Raw genomic sequence first — 21,937 nt, forward strand, 5'->3', positions numbered from 1 at the left:
AAGACCCTCCCGCTGAGGCCCGCCCCTCCAGGCGCCCTTACCAGGCCCAGCCCCTCCCACCTGCCTGTCTTCTGGTCCAATTGACAGCCCTTCCCAGAACCCACGTCCCAGCGCGCGGGGTAGTGGGGCTCAGGCCCGGATGCGCACCAGCAGTCTCGGGCCGTGTGCTGTGATGTCCCAGCCACTCCTCGCCCAGGTCCCTACCCCGTCTCTGCTGCGGAGAATGTGTGAGTGTGCGGTGGGGTTTCTGTGTGAACGTGGGGGGCGTGGAGTGTGCGTGTAAATGTGTGTGTGTGTGTGTGTGAATACGGGGGAGCATGGTGTGTGTGTAAGTGTGCGGGGCGGTGAATGTGGGTGTGTGACTGCGTGGAGTGTGTTTGTAGTGTGTGGATGTGTGAATGCATGTGGGTGTGTGAATGTGTGCATGTGTGTGAGTGCGTGTGTGCTCAGCCAGGGGCCCAGGTGCAGGCTGAGCCGGGCCACCTGCGCCAGCCTGCGTCGGGGGCGCCCGGCCGGGGAGGGCAGGGCCCAGGGCAGCAGGGCCTGGGTGAGGAGGCGCCACACAGAGCAGAGGACACGCAGTAGGTCACCTGGGTTCTTCATTCGCGCCTGTCGCGGGGACCCCGCGCCACAGGCCCCACGGCCACTCCTGGGCCCCAGCACGGGCACAGCGGGCACGTCCAGCTGCCTGGAAGCCGCATCCATAAATACACTCGGGGCCCCATGGGAGGGCACCAGAAGCCGCGGCGGGTGGGCAGGGCCCCGGCGGGGGCAGTGCAGGCTGCGGCCACGGGCCGGGCTCAGAGGCGGGTGGGCGTCCTCCAGGAGGGGGGTCCCTGCGGCAAGAGGCCCGGCTCCACGGTCCCGGCTCCTCCCCCTCATCGGCGCAAGCGCCCGGGGTCCTCTGCTGGTCTGGACGGCTGGCAGGCTTCACGCTGCGGGCGCTGCGGGCTCTGTGCGGGCTGCGGGGAGCGTGGGCCCTGCACACACATGGGCTGCGGGGTCAGCCAGGAAGGGGCCGGCCCACCCTCCCCGCTCCGTCCCAGGTCCTCTCTGAGGCCGCCACCCCACATCCCTGCCCCTTGTCCGGACTGAGAGCCCCCGGCCCCTCCTGCCCTGCCTGGCCAGAGCACCCCCTGTGCACCCGCTGGCCAGTACAAGCACAGGGCAGTCCTTTGGAGACGCATGCAAAGACAGTCCCTCAAGGCCCCCAGGACAGGGGCGAAGCCCACCACGGACGGGGAGCAAACCTGAGCCGGAACCCCTGCCGCGCCCCCTGGGGTCCCAGACCCACGGATCCAGGGCCGGCTGCCTAGCGCCCGTGATGCAGGGCATCAGCCGACCACCAGGGGCGCTGTCCACCGCGTTTCCTCAGCATCCGCCCCGTGTTCCCAGCCCAGAGGCTGCAAGCCCGCCCTTAAGGAGACCCATGTGGGACCCCCAAGCTGAGGGGCCCCTCTGAGGTCCACACCCAGACCAGCTCCCCTTCCATCCAGCTGCAGAAGTAGCCCCTTTCCCATGGGGGTGCTGGGGAACAGTGAAGGGCACCCCAGCTCTGCCAGCAAGCCCCGCCCCCCTCACCACCAGGAAACTGAGGCCAAGGCACAGCCCTGCACCTTCCCACACTGCTGTGGGCACACAGGAGCACCCACGTGCTAGCACGCACTGGAACACAGTACACGGAGCTAGCATGTCCAGAGCACACATGTCCAGACAGCACACAGGTATGGGCACATGTGCGTGTTCGCATGCTCTGAAGCAGCCCCCCGAGTGCACACATTGCAAGAACGTGTCTGTGTTTGTGTTAGCATACATGCACAGCCGTGCGCAGTCACGCGTGGGCACTCAGCGCCAGCGCGAGCAGGGCGGGGCAGGGCGGGTGCTGCTGTGTACCACGGGATCCTGGTCTATCGGGGGCACGCCGCAGCCACTCACCCTGGCGGCACGTGGGTCCCGTGGCGCCATCCAGGCAGTGGCACTGCCCACTCTCGGGGTCGCAGTCCGCCCCGCCCCCGCAGTCGCAGCGCAGGGCACAGTCGGGCCCAAAGAAGCCCCTTCTGCATCCTGTGGGTGGTGGGAGCCCCAGTACCATCACCTGCGGGCGGCCGCTGGGCCTGGCCTCCCGGGGCCCAGGGCGCGCTGGCGGCCGCGGCCCGTTTCTCTGCCCAGGGGGCACTCCGTGGCGCCCCCGTGGTCTCGGCAGTGGGAGGTGGCGCCCAGGCTCGGCTGCCGGCACCGCACAGCTGAGTGAGGCGGAGTTTGCACACAGCACAGTGGGGTCCGGGCACAGATCGGGGGCTCCCCTCGGAGTCTCTCCCGCCCCTCACGGGGAGCAGCACCGCGTTCCCTGCCCCCAGAACACCCCCAGGGGCAGACTCACCCAGGTCACAGGTGGGCCCAGTGCGTCCCGGGGGACAGAGGCAGCGGCCGGTGGTGGGGTCACAGGGAGCCCCGCCCTGGCAGCTGCACCGCCGCAGACAGTCCTGCCCGAAGGAGCCTGGCGCACACCCTGAGGGGCGCAGGGGTCTCTGAGTCAGGCGGGGTGGGGCAGGGCCTAGGGCATGTTGGGCGGGGCGGACAGGGCGCTGTCTGCGGGAGGGGCGGGGCTTTGGGGTGGAGCCTGGACTGTGGAGGGGGAGGGGCGGGCGGGGTACTGTGGGGCGGGGCCGGGGCTGTGGGAGGGGCGGGGCCGGGGATATGGAAGGGGTGGGGCCTGGTGCTGTGGGTGGGCGGGGCGGGCTGCTGTGGGAGGGGCAGGGCCTGGTGCTGTGAGTAGGAAGGGCAGGGTGCTATGGAGCGGGGCCGGGGCTGTGGGAGAGGTGGGGCCTGGTGCTGTGAGTAGGCGGGGCAGGATGCTGTGGGGCGGGGCCTGGTGCTGTGGGTAGGCGGGGCAGAGTGCTGTGGGGCGGGGCCGGGGCTGTGGGAAGGGCGGGGCCTGGTGCTGTGGGTAGGCGGGGCGGGGTGCTGTGGGGCGGGGCCCGGAGGTTGGGCAGGGCGGGGTCTGACCTGTGCTGTGAGGGGCGGGGCACTGTGGGGACTGGGCACTCACACTGCTCACAGGACTGGCCCTGCAGGCCGGCCGGGCAGAGGCAGCGTCCACTGACAGGGTCGCAGGAGGCCCCGTGCTGACATGCGCAGGCCGCACGGCAGCCAGGTCCGTGAAAACCGGGGGGACAGGCTGGGGGAGTCAGGTCAGTTGCCTCAGCTTACCCAGAGCAAGAAGACCCCAGCCCCCTAGGTCCCACCCTGGCGCGGCCGGGGGTCCGCAGGAGAGCCGGGACTCACGGTGCTGGCAGGAGGGGCCGTAGACGCCAGCGCGGCACACACAGGCGCCCGTGGCGGGGTCGCAGCTGCTGTTCCCGCAGGCGCACGGCAGGCGACAGGCAGCCCCGTAGTGTCCCGGGGGGCAGGCTGCAGGGAGTCCCGCGTCAGGGGCACGGCAGGCCCAGGCCCCCCGCGCAGCCCCGGGCGCCCACTCACACAGCTCGCAGTGGAGCCCCGTCCAGCCGGGGCCGCAGGAGCAGGTGCCGGTGGCCGCGTGGCAGAGCCCCCCGTTCCTGCACAGACACTCCTGCTCACAGCCAACGCCAAACCGGTCCCGGGGGCACCCTGAGGGGACGCAGGTGCCGCTCAGGGCTCCGGCCCAGGCTGGGGTCACCGGGTACGTCGCATCGCGCCCCGTTCCACACAGGCCTTCAGGCCCCTGAGGCCCATCTCTGCTCCCAGGGGACACGCATGCCCCTCCCAACCGGGCACCCCCCACCCCCGTCACGGTCCATGAGCGCCTGGCAGGAGGGCAGGGAGGACGTCCTGGCGGAGGTGGCAGGCAACAGGACCAGCCTCCAGGCAGAGCGCTCAGACGGCCGGCCTGCACCCTCGGTGTGGTCAGGGCAGGCCAGGGACAGGACCCCGGCCCCAGGAGGGCCAGCGATGTGGGGGGCCCCGGCAGCCATGCCCCACGGCCCCAGCACAGCACGAAGCACCAGGAAGACCCGTTGGCTGGAGGCTGGAGCTGGTCCGAGTCCCCGGGCCCCACCCTGGGCGCCCGCACTGGCTGGGGGGGAGGGGCTGTGTGGGCGCCGTGGTCTCACCGTGCTCACACTGGGGGCCGGTCCTCCCCGGGGGGCAGCTGCACGCGCCGGTCACAGGGTCGCAGACTGCTTCCGGCCCGCACCTACACACGCGGGCACAGCCGGGGCCAGCGCGGCCGGGCGGGCAGGCTGCGGGGCGGGAGGCGGCTGCTGGGGCGCCCACGACCCGCCCCGCCCACCGCAGGGGCTGTCCCGCCACCCCCACACTCACCAAGTCCGCAGTCGGGTCCGAGGAAGCCCGCGGGGCAGCGGCAGGTGCCCGAGGCCGGGTCGCAGGAGCCCCCGTTAAGACACTCGCAGGGCTGCTGGCAGCTGGGCCCGAAGCGCCCGGGCGGGCACGCTGCAGGGGAAGGGTGGAGTGCGGGCACAGGACGCTGCCCACCCGCCCCTCAGACGGCCCTCCCCCGGCAGGCCAGCGGGGAGCCCGCACTCACCTTGCCGGCAGCCGGGGCCGTGGAAGCCAGCGGCGCAGACGCAGGCCCCTGAGGCGGGGTGGCAGGTGTGACGGTCCCCGGGACACTGACACTGCTGCCCGCAGCGCTCCCCAAAGGTGCCGGGCGGGCAGGCTGGGTGTGGGCGGGAGGTCAGCCATGTGCCCCCCCGCAGCTGGCCCTGGGCCCCCGCGGGGTCGCTCAGGGTCAGCCGTGGGTCCCGCCCAGCTGGAGCCTGGCCGCGGTCACCTACCCTGCTCACAGCTGGGCCCACTGAGACCAGGGGGGCAGCTGCAGGCCCCAGTGACGTGGTGGCAGGGGGCGTCCGGGGGGCACTGGCAGCGCTGGGCACACTCCTCTCCGAACTGGCCGGCCGGGCAGGCTGTGGGGAGTGCGGGCAGTGGGCCCCCAGCAGCGCCCCGGGGTCAGGCGGAGCCAGCCTGCGTGGACCCAGGACTCACCTTCTTCGCACCGGGGGCCCGTCCATCCCGGGGGGCAGAGGCAGGCACCGGTCACGGGGTGGCACGAGGCGCCGCGGCGGCAGGCACAGCGCCCCTCACAGCGCGGCCCGAAGGTGCCCTCCACACAGGCTGCGGCGATGAGAAGGGGTGAGGCGGGGCCAGCCCTGGGGGCCGGCAGCTGGACGGGGGAAGCCTGGACTTGGGGTGAGGGGCCGGCTCGGAGGCAGGTGGCTCCAGGTGGGGCGGTGCTGAGCTGGCCACGACGACCCCGAGGCCGTGTGGCCTGAGGGACCCTCACTGAGACAGGCCTGGGCCCCCTGGGCCCGGGACGGCTGCCCGGCCCGGTGGGTGCAGTGGGGGCCTCAGGACCTACCCTGAGGGGCTCCGGGCCCCCACTCACAGGTCCGACTGGTGGCCCTGGGCCGCCGCGAGGGTGAGAGGAGCAGGGAGGGTCAAGGACACTGCGGGCGGAGGACAGGTGGGCCCAGGGCCTGCCCGGCAGAGGGCGAGATGTGGTGCGCAGGGCCCCGCGGTGCACCTTGCTGGCAGAGAGGCCCTGTCCAGCCGGGCACAGGCAATGCCCCCTGATGGTGTGGTGGGAGGCCCACAGGAGCAGGCGCATCTGGGCCTGCGGTGGGGGCTGGGCGGCAGCGGGACAAGGTCACGGGTCAGGCCCAGGGCTGTAGCAAGGCTGGGGTAGGGGGCTGGCGGGACCCTTAGCAGAGCCTGGTCTGGTCTGGGGACCCCAGACGGGGCATCAGGACAAACGTGTCAGGGGCCACACACCACTGGGCACAGTGGAGACCCCAGTGGTCAGCGAGGCACAGGCAGGAGCCGTGGACGGGGTGGGGGGCGCAGGGCCGCCAGCAGGCGCAGGAAGGCACAGGGTGGGGCCCACGGCGGCACCACGCACACAGCCCAGCGCGCAGGGCCCTGAGGACGGCCCGGGCCCAGGCCCACCCGCCGGCCAAGCAGCTGCCCCCGACGCCCAGGGGGACGCCAAGGCTGGTGGGAGAGCCCCACGCGTGACCTGTGCTTGGGTGCATGAGGAAGACCCCAGTGGCCACCGCACGTCGATGGCGCTGGGGGTAGGGACCCGGGGAGGGGCATGAGGCAGGCGCTGTCCCCATGTGTGCAGGTGCAGAAGCCTGCGAGCACGTATGTTGTGTGTGCTGTGCTGCTCCAGAATACGTGTGGGCACATGTCTGCAGTGTTCATGCGTGGGCAAAGATGCTTGTTCACACGTGCCCACATGAGCTGTGTGCCCATGTGTACATATGTGGGCATGTGCACGTGCCTGGGTGTACATGCTTCTACTCATGTTCTAAATGTGTGTGGAACACTGTGTATCCATGTTTGCAGCACTGTGGGCCCGTATGTGGGGAGCACTGACTGCCTGTGTGTGGGGAGCACTCACTGCCTTGTGTGGGGAGCACTGTGTGCCCATGTGTGGGGAGCACTGACTGCCTGTGTGTGGGGAGCACTCCCTGCCTTGTGTGGGGAGCACTGTGTGCCCATGTGTGGGGAGCACTGAACGTGTGTGAGGAGCACTGTGTGCCCGTGTGGGGAGCACTAGTGCCCGTGCTCTGGGTGTGTGGCCGCCCGCAGTGCCCATGCGTCTCCGTGGCACTGCAATGGTCAGTGCTGCATTTGCAGAACACGCTGCACGTGGGTCCCAGCACCACTCTCACCACTGCAAGAGGGGCGCCACTTGATCGCCTGGTGCCAGGGCGCCAAAGGGCACTGGCCAAGGGCTGCCCACATCTCTGGCCAGTTCACCCGGGGCACAGCTGCAGCACCCACTCACCCGGTAGCAGTGCCCGTCCCTGGCACATGAGCACCGAGCCTGGCACCAGGCCCTGTCCACCCTGTGGGGCACACTGCAGGGGGTGGGGCAGGGCAGAGTCGGGGAGGAGCAGGGGTGCAGCGGGAGGGGCGGGCAGGAGAGAGAGCTACAGGGATGCAGGTGGAGGCAGGGCTGGGGCTAGGCCCAATCTCACTGCCCGGGCACTGGCTGCCATGAATCCAGGTGGGCACAGGCAGGCCCAGACGGGCTCAGAGTGTCCCCGTGTCCACACTCTGGGCAGATGTCCTGGCAGCCCAGCGCCCAGAGACCCTCAGGCTCCCCACGAACAGGACCCCCCAGTGAGCCCCGCCGCCCACTCCAGGCCCCCACCCCAGGGTGCCCCTCACCTGCCGCACAGCCAAGGCCCGTCCTCCCGGGGGGGCAGTCACACTGACCAGTGACCGCGTCACAGGGGGCCCCCCCGCACGAGCAGGAGCTGGAGCAGTTCAGCCCGAACATGCCGACAGGACACTCTGCGGGGGGACGGCAGGGGAGGGCACAGCACAGAGCCATCTGTGGGCACCACCCACCAGACCCCCGTGCAGTGCCTTGGACCCACCGGCCGGCACAGGGAAGGGGCCAGGGGGCGTTCAGAGGCCATGCATGGGGTGCATGCAGGGCGGGGGGCACGGGGTAGGGACACGGGGTAGGGACACGGGGTAGGGACACGGGGCGGGGGGCACAGAGGGCCACACTGAGTGGGCAGGGCGTGGTCAGCAACCCTCGGAGGGGCCGGCCCGGGGCTGCCATGTGCCAAGGCAGGAGATGGGGGCGAGGTGCCCAGTGCCCACCCAGCAGGACCCGACGGCACCAGCTGCCACCCACCTTGGTCGCAGTCCTTCCCCCACAGGCCCGCGGGACACAGCGCCCCACACTGGCCGCTGACAGGGTCGCAGGCCGCGCCGGGCAGGCAGGCGCACACTTGCTGGCACCCGGGTCCGAAGAAGCCAGGCTGGCACTCTGGGGGGGGGAGAGGGGCTGAGGGTCCTGCGGCTGCCCGGGCCCCGCCCGCCTGCACTCACCGTCCTGGCAGCGAGCGCCCCCGAAGCCGGCCTTGCAGGAGCAGCTGCCGTCCCTCCTGTCACAGGCCCGCGTGCCCCGCCGCTCGCAGCGACACTCCTCGGAGCAGCCCGGCCCGAAGGCCCAGGCTGGGCAGGCTGCACCGCAGAACCGTGAGGGCTCTGCCCGCGGCACTGTCCCCAGCCAGGGGCCCGACGGACACTGCCCGGGCAGGGCTGTGGGGGTCGGGGAGCCCGTCCCTGTGTCTAGGGCTCCCGAGGCAGGTGTGTGACCCCGGGGCGGCTCAGGGCAGCTGGCCGCGTGGCGAGGGCACCCCCCAGGACACAGGTGGGTCTAGGGCACCCCCCAGGACACAGGGGAGTCTAGGGCACCCCCCAGGACACAGGGGAGTCTAGGGCACCCCCCAGGACACAGGTGGATCTAGGGCACCCCCCAGGATACAGGTGGGTCTAGGGCACCCCCCCAGGACACAGGTGGGTCTAGGGCACCCCCCAGGACACAGGTGGGTCTAGGGCACCCCCCAGGACACAGGTGGGTCTAGGGCACCCCCCAGGACACAGGGGAGTCTAGGGCACCCCCCCCAGGACACAGGTGGGTCTAGGGCACCCCCCAGGACACAGGTGGGTCTAGGGCACCCCCCCAGGACACAGGTGGGTCTAGGGCACCCCCCCCAGGACACGGGTGAGTCTAGGGCACCCCCCAGGACACAGGTGGGTCTAGGGCACCCCCCAGGACACAGGTGGGTCTAGGGCACCCCCCAGGACACGGGTGGGTCTAGGGCACCCCCCAGGACACGGGTGGGTCCTGGCCGAGCCCCACGGCCGCGCCTGCAGGTGGGACCAGGATACACGGCGGGACATGGGCTGAGCTGGGGGGCCCCACCCCGACCCAGGCAGGACTCACGCAGGTGGCAGAAACGGCCGTAGCGCCCGGGGTCACACAGGCAGGCGCCGTGGAGGCGGTGGCAGCGCCCGCGATGAGCACAGTGGCACTTCCGGAGGCAATGGGGGCCGTAGAAGCCCTGGGGGCAGCCTGGGGGCAGGAGGGACAGGGTGTGGGGGTCCAGCGGTGGGGCCTCATCTGCCCTCAAGCACACAGCTGGGGAGTTGGGGGCAGGGCGGCCTGGCGGGGTGGGCGGGGCCACCGGGAGGGCGGGGCCACCGGATGGGCAGGGCCACCAGGAGGGCGGGGCCACAGGGAGAGAGGACCACGACCACGGAGGGGCTGCCGGCAGCGAAGGGCGGGGCTGTGGGGAGGGGCGATGCCACGGGGAGGGGAGAGGTCAAGGGGAGGGCGAGCAGCCAGCAGGGCGGGCCGGGCCCCCACCACAGGCTGGGGACTAGGAGCTCTGGACGGGGCCACTCCTGGGGACCTAGCCCCCCCTGCCCACCCCCCAGCAGCACTGAAGCCACGACAGACCTCTGGGTGCAGCCTGCTGGGAACCCACCCGGAAGGTCGGGCCACCCCCCCAGGTGGACCCCACATGTGGCGGGTCTGGGCTCGGCCCTTCCCAGGGCACAGGCACCCCACACCCCTCCCAGGAGGGTCCCAGATGGGCATTCCCTGAGCCAGGCCGGTACCCACCGTCCTCACAGTGGGCGCCCCCCACGCCCGGCGGGCAGTGACAGGCCCCCGTGACCGGGTCGCAGGTGCCCCCGTTCTGGCAGCGGCAGGAGAGGGTGCAGTTCCTCCCGTAGGTGTCCCGGGGACAGGCTGCAGGGGACAGGGCTCCCTCAGCACACCCGGGGGTGCCACGGCAGCCGGAGGCAGGGGCAGAGCTCAGGGGCAGGGGGCAGGGCTCTGCCACGCCCGTGCCCCGCCCCACACCCCGCCCGGCCCCCCTAGGCCCCCGGCTCTCACTCTCGTTGCAGACCAGCCCGGTCCAGCCCGCTGGGCAGTCGCAGCCGTCAAGGCCGGGCAGGCAGGCGCCCCCGTTCCTGCAGTCAGCACACGTCACGCTGCAGTCGTGGCCGAAGGAGCCGTCCAGGCAGACTGGGGGGCGAGGGAGGGTCTCAGCCCAGGAGCGCACTGGCCCCGGGGCCGCCACGCCCGGCCCGACCAGCACTCACCGAAGCGCTCCTGCAGGGAGTGCTCGCCGCGGGCCTCGGCCACCTCCTCCTCGGCCCCCGCGTAGTCCTCCTGGAAGAGCAGCGGCCCCTCGTCCCGGAGCACCGCCATGTGGGGCAGAGGCCGCACGAAGGGCAGCTGCCCGGCCAGGTCCACCTCGGGCAGCTCCAGCGCTGGGCGGGCAGAGGGCCCTGAGAACCGCGTCCCCGCCCCCCGCCCCCGCCCCACCCGCGCCGTCCCAGCGGGCCGCACTCACGGGAGCAGCCCTGGAGGTCCTCGTCCAGCCGGAAGCCGGCCTCGCAGGAGCACCGGAAGGAGCCCGCCACGTTGGCGCACTGCTGCTCGCAGCCGCCGCGGTCTGAGGCGCACTCGTCCACATCTGCGGGCAGAGCCGGCGGGGCTGACCAGCGGCCGGGCACTCGGACCCCGCCCGGGCTGTCCCCGCAGCCCCTCACACGCACCTTCGCACCCGCAGCCGTCGGTGCTGAGCCGGTAGCCCGCGGAGCAGCCGCACTCGTACCCGCCCGGCGTGTTGGTGCACACCTGCTGGCAGCAGGGCGCCTGCGCACAGTCGTCGATGTCTGCGGGGCACGGAGGCTGCTGGCACCCTCACACCGCCGCGGGACTCACCAGCCCCACGCCGGCCTGCCCACGCCCCAGGGCACCCCGAGAGGGGGAGGCGGGCGGGAGCCCCGAAGGGCGTGGCCACTGCGGTGTGCAGGTGGTTTCTGGGGCATCAGCGCACAGGCTGGGGGCTCGGGCTGGGGGGGCTCGGGCTGGGGGCTCAGGCCAGGGGGCTCGGGCTGGGGGGGCTCGGGCTGGGGGGCTCCCGCACCCAGGCATGTCTTCTGGTCGTCATCCAGCATGTAGCCGTGGGGGCACGAGCACTGGGGACCCTCCTGGCTGTGGGTGCAGCCGTGGGAGCAGCCGCCGTTGCCCAGCTCGCAGCTGTTCACGATCTCCATCTCGATGCCTGTGTGACAGGCGGGTCAGGGGCCAGGCGGCAACCCCTCGCCGCCCCCCGCACCCCACTCACGGTAGCACTGCCGGCTGTCGGCGCCCAGCTCGTAGCCCGCGTGGCACACACACTTGAACGACCCCTGGGTGTTGAGGCAGCCGTGGGCGCACCGGGCCAGCCCCGTGGCACACTCGTCCACGTCTGCGAGAGAGCAAAGATGCGCCCGGGTCCACACCCCAGACCTGAGGGGGTCCCGGGGCAGGAAGGGGCACACAGGGTCCCCAGGCCCCTCCCCTCCGCACCCGCAGCCTGGGACGGGAGGGGCCTTGCAGGAGAGAGAGCAGGGCCCCGCCTCCCTGTGCCAGCAGCATCGGCCATTTGGTCCAGACCTGGGGTCCTCAGCAGGTCGCCCGTCACACAGACAGAGCCGACTCCTGGAGGCAACTCTGTGGCCACTGGCAGGACACCCCAAAACTGCCAGCACCTGGCCTGGACACGGGCACCCCAGACTCACTCTCGGGGTGGTGGGGACCCCCCCAAGTCGGCTCCTCAGAGAAGCTACAACGGGGGGTGTGGGAAGAGGGTCCAGAGAGAGGCTCCACGCGGTGCCTGGGTGCCCCCAGCGGGACAGCCCCGATTACTGGGGACAGGACCCCACTCCCAGGCCCAGGGGCGCGCCTACCTTCGCAGGTCCTGCGGTCAGCAGCCAGCCTGTAGCCGGCATGGCACGAGCAGCGGGCCAGACCCTGGACTGCCTGGCACGTGTGCATGCAGCCGCCGTTCCGCTCCACGCACGGGTTTCGCCCTGCGGCCAGGCAGGGGTGGGGGCTCCTGACTCAGGGTCCGTCCAGCCCTGGCGGTCAGCTGGGGGGCGTGTCCCCTCCGTGGGTCCGACCCGCCAGGCAGGGAGAGGCTCCTCAGAAGATCTCAATGCACCCCCACTACGGCCCACTCAGCCCGGACCCACGGCCCCTCGGGCCCACTATGGAGCAGTCCCGGGCTATAGGAGGGGCCCCGGGCTGGGGGCGGGGCCATGGGGCAGGTCAGGCCTGTGGGCGGGGCCCGGGCTGTAGGGCAGGTCCGGCGTGTGGGTGGGGCCCTTCAGGGGGCGGGGCTGTGAAGCAGGTCTGGCTTGTGGGCGGGGCCATGTTGGGGGCGGGGCCAGCGGGGCGGACTGGTCCGACTTGTGGACGGGCTGTGCAGGGGGCGGGGCTGAGGCAGGTCTGGCTTGTGGGCGGGGCCATGTTGGGGGCGGGGCCAGCCAGGCTTGTGGACGGGCCTTGTTGGGGGCGGGGCCGGGCTGCAACACTCACTGGCACAGCGCTTGCCGTCTTCCTGCAGCTGGAAGCCAGGCCGGCACTGGCAGCGGTGCTGGGCAGCCGTGAGCTGCACGCATTCGTGCTGGCAGCCGCCATTGCCCACGGTGCACGAGTTGATGGCTGGGGGGAAGGGGGCCTATCAGGCTGGGTGTCAGCACTCAGGGCTGCCCAGACGGACTGCAGTGACCCACACACAGCCACAGCCGGCAGGAAGCCTCAGAGACCCTCAGGCCCCTCCCGTGTGTCGTCACCCAGAAGCTGGGGTGTACGGTCTGGCTCTCGACCCCTGCCGGGCACAGGCGGGCCCCTCTCCGCCCTAGGACTGGGTGTGAGAAGCAGCAGGTCCCCTGCCCCTCTAGCCCAGATGGGCCCCTGGCAGACTGCACTCCAGGCTCCAACACCTGGGGAGCCGGGCCCCGAAGAGCACAGCTCCGGTGGCAAGGCTGGCCGCTCCTGTGCAGTGGGCAGGCCGGGCTGTGGGCGTGCCCCGAGTGTCCGTGCTGGGGCTGGCCAGGAAGGCGTGGGCTCTCGGTGTGTGCCTCTGACCCGCCCTGCTGAGCTCCCACAGACACGGGCTGCCCTGGCTGTCATCACAGCACATCGGGTGGGATCTGCGGGCCTGGTGGTGGGACGGCAGCGTGCCCACACCCCAGGACACGGCTCCAGGCCAGGCCCACGGCGGCCAAACCCAGCTCGCTCCGTCCAGGGTGAGCAGCAGACGCACGGCCACACACGTGCTCCCCCATGTGGAGTGGGTGGTGGGGGCACGGGGGAGGGGAGGGGGCCAGCCCAGGGCCCAGCCAGCTGGACGTGACTGTCCTGCACATGTTGGAAGGTTGGCGGGGCCGCACCGCGGGAACCAGTGCCCCGGCCCCCATGCCCTCATCCATAGACCCTTCCCCAGACAGCTCTGCTGACTCCGTGACGGCCACTTCAGGAGCCCGGGAACGTGGCCTGAGCTGCCCCCATTCCTGGGGTTTGTGGTCACACCCGCGCTCAGACTCAATCATAACCAGACACTTTTCCTGGCTGGGCCCGCGGGTACGGGGTGGGGGATGCCGGGAGCCCTGAGAGGGGCCGGCACCAGGAGGAAATGTCCTCGAGAGCAGCCCCCGAGACGGGCTCAGGACGACAGGCACGCACCCCGGGAGCAGGTGGGAGATGGTAGGGAGAGTTCGCGGGTTCCCCCAGCCAGTCCCTGGTGCCTGGGGAGGTGCCCAGGCCCGGGCCCCGCCATTGGCACACAGTCCTAGGAAGGTGGGCAAACCCATCTCTCAGGCACTGGGCGGCCTTGGAGGGACCAGCCGCAGGGGGAGGGGACCAGGGCCCTGGGGCCACTGTGAGACCTTGCTTGGGCCACAGAGGAAGAGTCACACCCAGGCATAGTCCTGAGGAAGCACCAGTCACCCCGGTGTTTGTGTCCTATCACCCAGCCCAGGTCGACTGCACCGAGTCAGGGCTTGTGGAGGCCATCAGGGCCCCGTGAGGCTGAGGGGGGGCCTGAGCTGCACTGTGGGGCACTGCTGTAGACAGGGCTAAAGCCCAACCCCACCTGCCGGGACCAGGCTCTAGGTGCCTGGCAGGGGAGCAGCGGGCACCCAAGGAGCTACAATCCCCATTCCCACCAGCAGGTGGCACCGCCCCGGCCAGCAGAGAGCGCGCTCCAAAGAAGCTGCAACCACTGTTTCCACCAGCAGGAGGCGCCCTGCAGAGGCACTGCAATCCCTGCTTCTGACAGCGACCTGCCCCGCAGGAGTGCTTGGCTGCTTGGCGTAGCGGCATTACGGCATAACCCCCACCTGAAAACTAGGTTGTGGCTAGGAGAGTGGTGAAGGGCTCACCCTGCCTGCCCAGGAGGGCCCCCAAGCTCAGCCCAGGGCCAGCCCACCCTGCGCAGCACTCAATCCCAGCCGGCGCATTGGAGACTTTGTACTGAGTACCAGGGTGCTCAGTCCCAGTCCCTCAGGGCCTCTGCCAGGGACAGGGAGAGGTAGCCACCCCCCCCCACACACACACAGCAGTCCACAGCTGGGTGAGCACTGTGCCCAGAGTCCTGGTCTGGGAAGCGGGTGAGGAGGAGCACTGTGCCCAGAGCCGTCTGTGCATGTCTGGGTGCAGCTGGGCCCCCTGCAGGGCCCCACCCACAAGCCATCCTCGGGGCCGCCCCCAGCTGCTGCCTGAGCTCCGGAGCCAAGCAGGAGCAGCTCCCAGGGCTCCCGGGCTCCCACAGCGGCTGGCACGTGCCCGCGGCCTGTCTGGGCCCTGGGTGGTGCCGCCTCCAGCCCAGACTCGGGCCCAGCTCAGCCCCGCCCAGCGCCCAGCCTCTCCCTGCCTCCCCCCACCGCCCGACAGGGCCCGGGAGAGCTCTTGGCTCCCCCAGGGTCCAGGAGCCCCACAGCTGTGCCCCATCTGCACGCCTGCCACCCAGCTGCGGCCCTGAGCGGGCGCCTCCCAGAGCCATCTGTGAGGGTGGGGCGGGGGCTCGGGGCTCAGAGGGCGCCACTGTACCCGCAGTCTTCACCCTGGGGCTAGGGGCCCCACAGGTGAGAGCTGTCCGGGCCAGCAGGGCCCCCGGGCCCACCCCAACGCACCCACCAGCAGGCAGCCACTGCAGCACAGAGGGGCGGGGGCTCCCCGCTGCCCGAGAGCCCCGGGGGGCAGGGGCCTCGCCCCGAGCCCCAAGCACTCAGGGGCCAACTGGATGCCCTCAAGGGGCCACTCTGGGACTCGCAGGTACCCGGGTCCCGGCAGGCGGCTGGATGTGGAGAAAGCACAGTGCAAGCCCCAAGGAGCAAGTGACCGGTCCTGGGCGGGCGAGTGGGCAGTGACGGCAGTCTGGGACCCTGGGTCTGGGGCAGGGAGTGGGGCCGGCGGGGAGAGGTACCAGCGGCATCTGCTGGGCATGTGGGCTCCGGGGGTCAGATCCCATGGAGGAGGACTGCGGGGTAGTGGTCTGCGACTGTGTGGTCGTAAGCTCAAACCCCAGAGTCCCACATGAGCCCGTGCCCACACCTGCTGTTGGACCCCACCGCACATGCGGGTCCAATCTCCAGCATCACACACACAGTCAAACACGCACACACACTGACACACATTCGCACAGTCACACACACGCACGCAGTCACACATTCAGTCCACAGCCGCACACACGTTCACTCACACACGTACATGTACCACACACACACACACACCCCAGCACTGCCAGCCGTAACCCGGGGTTCCAGAAGGCCCCCAGCCCCACGCGCCCCCGCGCTGCAGCACGGCCCACATTCCTGCATCTGCTCCCACTTTCTGACCAGAGACGCTTCCCGGGCGGCGCCTGGACATGTGTGCGGCGCGGCCCCCCGGGGCTGGCAGGACGCCCCGCCACAGCGCAGCGGAGCGGGAGGGAGGGAGGCGCCGGCCAGCGCTCGGCTCGGGTGGGACGCGGGGGCCACGGGCGCCCAGACAAACAGGGAGGGGCCGGCCTGTGTCCCCAGCCCCCCCCGCGGCAGGCCTGGCATCCTGCCCTGCACCCTGGGGGTCCCGGGACCTCCACCCCGCTTCCCTGCCCCCACGGTGGGGAGCGCACAGGGGCGCAGGCCACGGAAGCAAGACCTGCAGGGGGGTCCTTGACGGAGAGCGCAGCTCTCGGCTGCATGCCTGGGCGCCCCCTAACTTACTGGAACCCCGTAAGCCTGCAGAGGTGCCTGCTGAGGGGTCGCGCCCACGGGGCCCGCAAAGCCTCCCAGAATCACAGCCGGCCCCCAGCTCGGGGTCTCCCAGCTCAAGGGGGAGATGGGGGTGGGGCGTGGCTCAGGGAGAGGCAAGTGGGCTGGGCGTGGCTAGGGGCGGGGCTTGGCCTGGGACCAGGAGGCGGGGCCAGGGTCGGCACGGGCGGGGCCAGGCTCGGTGTGGGCGGGGCTCACCCAGGCAGCTCCTCCCATCCGCGTGGAGCCGGAAGCCGGCGCTGCACTCGCACAGGTACGAGCCGGGCGTGTTCACGCAGCGCTGCTGGCAGCCCCCGTTGTGCAGGCGACACTCGTCCACGTCTGCAGGGGACACGGGGGTCACTGTCAGCACCCACCTGGCTGCCCCAGGGACCCAGACCCCTCACCGCCCAGAAATCCCACCCCAGCCTCTGCACCCCACAGTCCGCCCCATCCCTGAACCCCCAGGCCTCTCTCCGCCCTTCGCCCCTGCTGCCAGGACTGCACCCCATCAAACACCTCCTCCAAGTCTGCGCACCCCCAACCCACACCTGCACCCCACACCCCACCCATGCTTGGCACACCCCAAAACCCTCCCCATGCAGACAACAGCTCAAGTCTTCCAAGCCCACAGCACCCCAAAGCTCTGCCCAGGCCCGCCGCACCCAAGCCCCTCCCCACGCCCACAACAGCCCAAACCCCTGCTCATGCCAGCCACACCCCCAAGTCCTGCCCTTGCCTGCAGCACCCCCAACCCTCCCCACCCCTGCAGTACCCCCACCCCTCCCCACCCCTGCAGTACCCCCACCCCTCCCCACCCCTGCAGTACCCCCACCCCTCCCCACCCCTGCAGTACCCCAACCCTCCCCACCCCTGCAGCACCCCAACCCTCCCCACCTCTGCAGTACCCCAACCCTCCCCACCCCTGCAGTACCCCAACCCTCCCCACCCCTGTGGGGCCAGAGCAGCTGAGGCACCCCCTGATGGGGTGCGGGGTGGGGCCGCCCCCGGGGCGCTTCACACTGGACTTGGAGCTCACAGTCGGGGAGCAAACCCCGAGCCAGGGCCGGGTCGGTGCAGCAGCTGAGGGAGAGCCGACCCCGAAACGCCCGCTGAGGGGCTGGAGGAGCAGCGGCTCCCCGCCCACGTGCGGCAGGGACAGTGTGAGCTGTGCCGTGTGACCAGGCACAGCTGGACGCCAGTGACCGGCCCCTCGTGACGGGATATCCCCCCACAGTGGCCAGGCCTCAGGGGGACACCGGGGAGGTGGGGGAGACCCAGAACCAGCGAGACGAAGCATGGCAGAGGGTCCCTGAGACCTTAGGGGTCAGCCCTGTGGGCCCCGACACCCCAGACAGCCACATGCGAGAGTGTGGTCTGCTCTGGCCGGAGGAGGGGACCCCGTGGCTCTCCGGGGAGGTGACAGGCCCGAGAGGCGCACCTCCGAGGGACCACCTGTGCCCACCATGGACTCTCCGGGCACTGGGCAGTGCTGACTGGATGAAGAAGACTAAGGCCCCGGAGACGCCCCAGAAGCCAACCTGGGGGGCCGTACCCCAGGCCACGGTGCAGTCAGCCCCCAGAGTGCCCTCAGGAAGGGTCCCCGCCTGCCCACCGGGCCCGCCTGTGGGTCCTAGTCTGGCGGGGAGGCTGGGCAGTGACCCGAGGGGCAGCGTGGCCAGGCGAGGGGCATGCCGAGTCAGCTGGGACCGAGGTTGGAGGTCCACTGGCGGAAGCTGGCCATCTTCACACCCAACTCCCCACAGCAGCAGCCCCCTGGGGTCTAGGCTGTGCCCCAGGCCGGGGCAGGGGGCTGCTCCAAGGGCCTCCCCATCTGGCCCTTTCAGCGGGAGCAGAACTTGGCTCCCGGGGCGGCTGTTCCGGGCTGGCCCGGTCCCCCCGCGCGGCCACTCGGGCCATCTGGGCCGCGTCTGTGCAGCTCCTGCAGTGCGCATCGCCGTGTGGCCAGAGACCCCCGGCTGTGAAACCAGGAGGGGCTGGCCAGGGCCCGTCAGGACACGGCCCCGCACCCTAGGGCCGCTGCGGGTCAGAGGAGGGGGGAGACGGCCGTTTCTGGGGGGAGGCGGGTCAGGAGCACGGTCGGCAGCCCCCAACTCCAGCTGGAGGGGCGGGGGCTCCCTCCAGACCGGGGCACCCCAGCTCCGCCGGCACCTTGGGCCAGGGAGCACAGGGTCCCTGCAGCTGGCGGGGCTGTCCGCGCCCAGACACGGGGCGTGCAGTGTCTCCGGGCCGGGGGACCGCGGTCTCGGCCGCACCAGAGAAACCAGAGTCTGTCCCCCAAACTGCCCAGCGCCTCACCCCGCCCCCAGGCCCCCACGAGCCACAGGAGCCCCCCTGCGGGCGCAGAGCAGGACAGGGCCGGGGCCTCGGCGGCCGACCGTCTGGCCGGCTGAACCACGGGGGGTGGGCTGTGCGCCCACTGGGCTCCGAGCCTGCCCCCTGCCGAGGGGCAGCGCCGGGGGAACAGGAGGGCCGGGGCTGGACAGTGCCCGGGGCAGCCCGGCAGAGCCAGTGGCGCAGGGGAGACCAGGTGCCCCCCACAGCTAGTCTCGGGGTGGCGGGGGTCCGGGGGGCGGGGGGCGGGCCGGGGACCCGGAGGGGCGAGCCGCGGCCCCAGGGTGAGCGGGAAGATGAGTCAGCCCCGCCGCACCCCACACCCACCTCGCATTCCTGAGGATGCTGCCAGCGGGGTCCCGCCGGCCGCCTGAGCATCCTGCAGGGCAGCGGCCGGCCCGGGCGCGGGGCGCGGGGCGCGGGCGCGGGCGAGGAGGGGGGCACCTGCCCGGGCGCACGCCGCCCCGCGCCCAGCCCCCCGCCGCCCGGGGCGCCCCGGCCCCCCCCCCGCCGGCCCCGCCGCGCCGCCCGCGCCGGGCGCCAACTTCGAACGCGGGAACAAAGACGGCGCCCGCGCCCGCCCGCGCCCACCTGGCCTCGGCTCGCCGGCGCTCACGGGGTAGCCGGCCCGGCCCAGGTGGCACGGGTAGCAGCCCCTCCAGAGGAAGCGGTAGTGCGTGCCCGCGACGCGCGCCACGGCCCCCAGCAGCCCCAGGCAGCACAGCGCCGCCAGCCCGCGCGTCCCGGCCGCCGGCATGGCCACCGCCTCTGCGCGCCCGCCCCCAGGTAAAGGCCCGGCCCGCGGCCCCGGCCCGCCCCCCGGCCCGCCCCCGCCCGCCGGGCCCCCCGGCCGCGCGCCGCCCACCGCGCCCGCCGCGCATTCCTGCGCGCGCGCCCCCGCCCGGGCTCGGCCACGGACCCACGCGCGCCCGCGCGCCCCCGACACGCGCGCGGCCCCCGCCGGACGCGCTTCCTGGAGCGGCACAAAAGGAAGGCGGGCCGCGCCTCCAGCCGACGGCCGCGCTGCCAAGTCTGCGCGCGGCCTCTGCGGCCACCGAGGGGAAACGTGGGCGGGGCCGCCCGCACCCCGCGCCGGCCCAGGGGACCCGGCCCAGCAGGGACACCCTCGGCAGGTGGCAGCGGGCAGCGCGCGAAGCGCAGCATGCGCCCCAGGGGCACCCTCCCCACGTCCAGGGCCCCCTGGCCACACCCCTTGCCCCCAGCAAAGGGGCCAGCGTGGGGGCCAGCCCTTGGACACAAGGCGGGGGCCCACCCCAGTGCCCGCCGCGGTCCCGGCTGGCAGCGTTCCTGAGGGCGTGCAGGTTGGAGGCCTCGAGGGCTCTGACGGGCAGGGCTCACGGCTGGGAGCCCCCACCTGGACTCCATTTCCGTACCCAACGGCCAACTACAGTCTCATCTGTGGCAAGGGACGGCACCCAGGCCATCCCCCAGGCCCAGAGCCCAGCGGCCGTCCCTGCGGGATAGGGTGGGGGGACGCATGGGCCTGCCCGGAGGCACCCGGAAGCCAGCAGGACTGTGTGGCCAGGGACAGTGGTGCCCCATACCCCGTCTGCCCCTCCCTTGGCAGCTGCTCTGGGCCTGCCCCCTGGGGGCTGTGAAGAGTAGCCGCCGGGACCCCAGCCGTCCCCCCGCCCCGCTGTCCTAGGGCTCTGCTGACCGGGAAACCCCCAGGCCCAGAGGGCAGCCAGGGACAGGAGGTGCAAAGAGCCTTGTGGGGGCAGTGGAGGGGGTCCTCGGCCGCCGGAAGGGACAAACAGCTCCCAGGCCAGGAGGGTGCCGGGGGTCTCGTGCCCGAGCAGCCCCCAGAGACGCACCCAAAGGCTTCCTGACAAGCTTGGACAAAGGAGCCGCCTCAGAGCTGCCCCCCGCACGCAGCTCCCAGAAGCTTCCCACGCTCCTGCGGGTCACAGAGGCCATCAGCACCCCAAAGCGGCCCCCAGGAGCAGATGCCGCTGCTCTCACTTGCCGCACCCTCCCACCCCCAGTGACGGAGGCAGAAGGCGTGAAGGGCGGCTGGAGGCCCCAGCCAGGCAAGGGGCCCCGGTCTCCAAGCTGGTCCCCAGGCCAGCACTGATGGGAAACTGGCCCTGCAAGAGGGGCACCCTGGGCCGCGCCCCCCAGAGCCCGACTCCCAAGGAGCCCCTTGACCTCCAGCCGACAGCAGCCCTGGACACCCACGGTCCCTCTCTGCACTCCCCCCACTGCCCCCTCCCACCACCCAGCCTTCCTGCCCCTTACACCTGACAGCCCTCACACCCCATCACTCACACAACCACACACACAACACACAGTCATACACACACATGCAGTCACACACATGCAGTTCCAGTCACATACACGCGATCACACATACACTCACACAGGTACACACATTTTCACACACGCAGTCACACACATGCAGTTATAAACTCACGCAATCTCACACACATACAGTTACACACATAACAACCACACATATGAAGTTACAAATGCAGTCACACTCAGTCACACACACATGCAGTTATGCAGTTACACACAATCACTGAGTCACACATGCAGTTACATACATGTGCAATCACTCACACATGCAATCACACACATACATACAATCACATGCAGTTACATACATGTGCAGTCGTACTCACACGTGCAGTTACACACTCATAGTCACATACATGCACTCACACACATGCAATCTTACCACACATGGAGTTACACACATGCAGCCACACATGCAGCTACACACACAATCACACAATCACACACACATAGTTACACACATGCAATCACACTCACATGCATTACACATATAGTCACACACATGCAATCATATTCTCACATGCAATTACACATGTGCAGTTATACAATACAATCACACATAAATGCATTTACACACATGCAGTTACACACTCGCCTACAGTCACACACATGCAGTTACACATATGCATTCTCACACATGCAATTACACACAGTCACAAACATTCTCACACACACACTTCCACTTCCTCTCACTCACATACACACACACACTTAAAAACACATGTCTGGGGCCACAGCGACAGCAGTGAATGGTGCAACTGCCTTGCACGCAGCCGACCCAGATTTAGTTCCCAGCATCCCAGAGGTCCCCAAGCACCGCTGGGAGTGATGCCTGAGTGCAGGCCAGGAGTAACTGCTGAGCATCGCCGGGTGTGGCCCCAAAGCCCCACACAATACTCTCTCACACTCACATACACACACTCACATACAGACACAAGCACACACTCATTCCCACACGCGCGTCTCTCACACACTCAGTGGCCGGGGAAGCTCCTCTGTGCAGGGCCGGGGTATGCGGGGCGGGGCGGGCCTGGGGTGCGCTGGTGCGGGGCTCCGCCCGCGTGGGGCCGGCCCGGAGCAGCCCAGACGGGGCCTCCCCCTCGCAGGGCGGCTGTGGGGTCTGGAAGTGGTTTGGGAAACGCGTTCCCGATGCGCTGCTGGGAATGTCTGTGTGTCAGCAGAAGGGGCGGGCGCCAGGCCCAGAGCCGCCCCCCACATGCCCGGGCCCCGAGTGCCGGGCCCCGCCCTCACAGGCCCCCGACGCCACCAGGCTTCAGGGGCCAGAAGCTGAGCATGGCAGAGCCACAAGCTCCCCACCCACGTGTGTCCTGGAGTTCAGACACCTCCTCTAGGAAGCCCTCCCGGTGCTCCTCCGGGCCAT

The 21,937-nt window shown here is 70.8% G+C and overlaps 1 protein-coding gene across 2 annotated transcripts; it reads right to left on the reverse strand.

The window, feature by feature from the left end:
- Positions 1–596: 596 nt before the first annotated feature.
- Positions 597–19,046, reverse strand: MEGF6 (multiple EGF like domains 6). 2 transcript variants are annotated; one of them, XM_055137768.1, is made up of 26 exons: positions 18,829–19,046; positions 16,102–16,224; positions 12,188–12,313; positions 11,557–11,679; positions 10,953–11,075; positions 10,752–10,889; positions 10,378–10,497; positions 10,173–10,295; positions 9,919–10,089; positions 9,710–9,841; positions 9,434–9,562; positions 8,753–8,881; positions 7,852–7,986; positions 7,655–7,789; positions 7,177–7,302; positions 4,984–5,112; positions 4,776–4,904; positions 4,526–4,657; positions 4,303–4,431; positions 4,092–4,220; positions 3,481–3,609; positions 3,286–3,411; positions 3,050–3,178; positions 2,381–2,509; positions 1,936–2,064; positions 597–980 (listed from the first exon to the last, which is right to left on the reverse strand). In XM_055137768.1, exons 1-26 carry the CDS (start codon positions 18,992–18,994, stop codon positions 931–933), a joined length of 3,339 nt encoding a protein of 1,112 aa, XP_054993743.1. In that variant the 5' UTR covers positions 18,995–19,046; the 3' UTR covers positions 597–930. The 2 variants fall into 2 exon arrangements, with proteins under 2 accessions (XP_054993743.1, XP_054993744.1); XM_055137769.1 differs by lacking the exon at positions 3,050–3,178.
- Between the last annotated feature and the right edge of the window lie 2,891 nt (positions 19,047–21,937).

The sequence above is a fragment of the Sorex araneus genome, chromosome 5 (assembly GCF_027595985.1).
Source record: "Sorex araneus isolate mSorAra2 chromosome 5, mSorAra2.pri, whole genome shotgun sequence".
Taxonomy (NCBI): domain Eukaryota; kingdom Metazoa; phylum Chordata; class Mammalia; order Eulipotyphla; family Soricidae; genus Sorex; species Sorex araneus.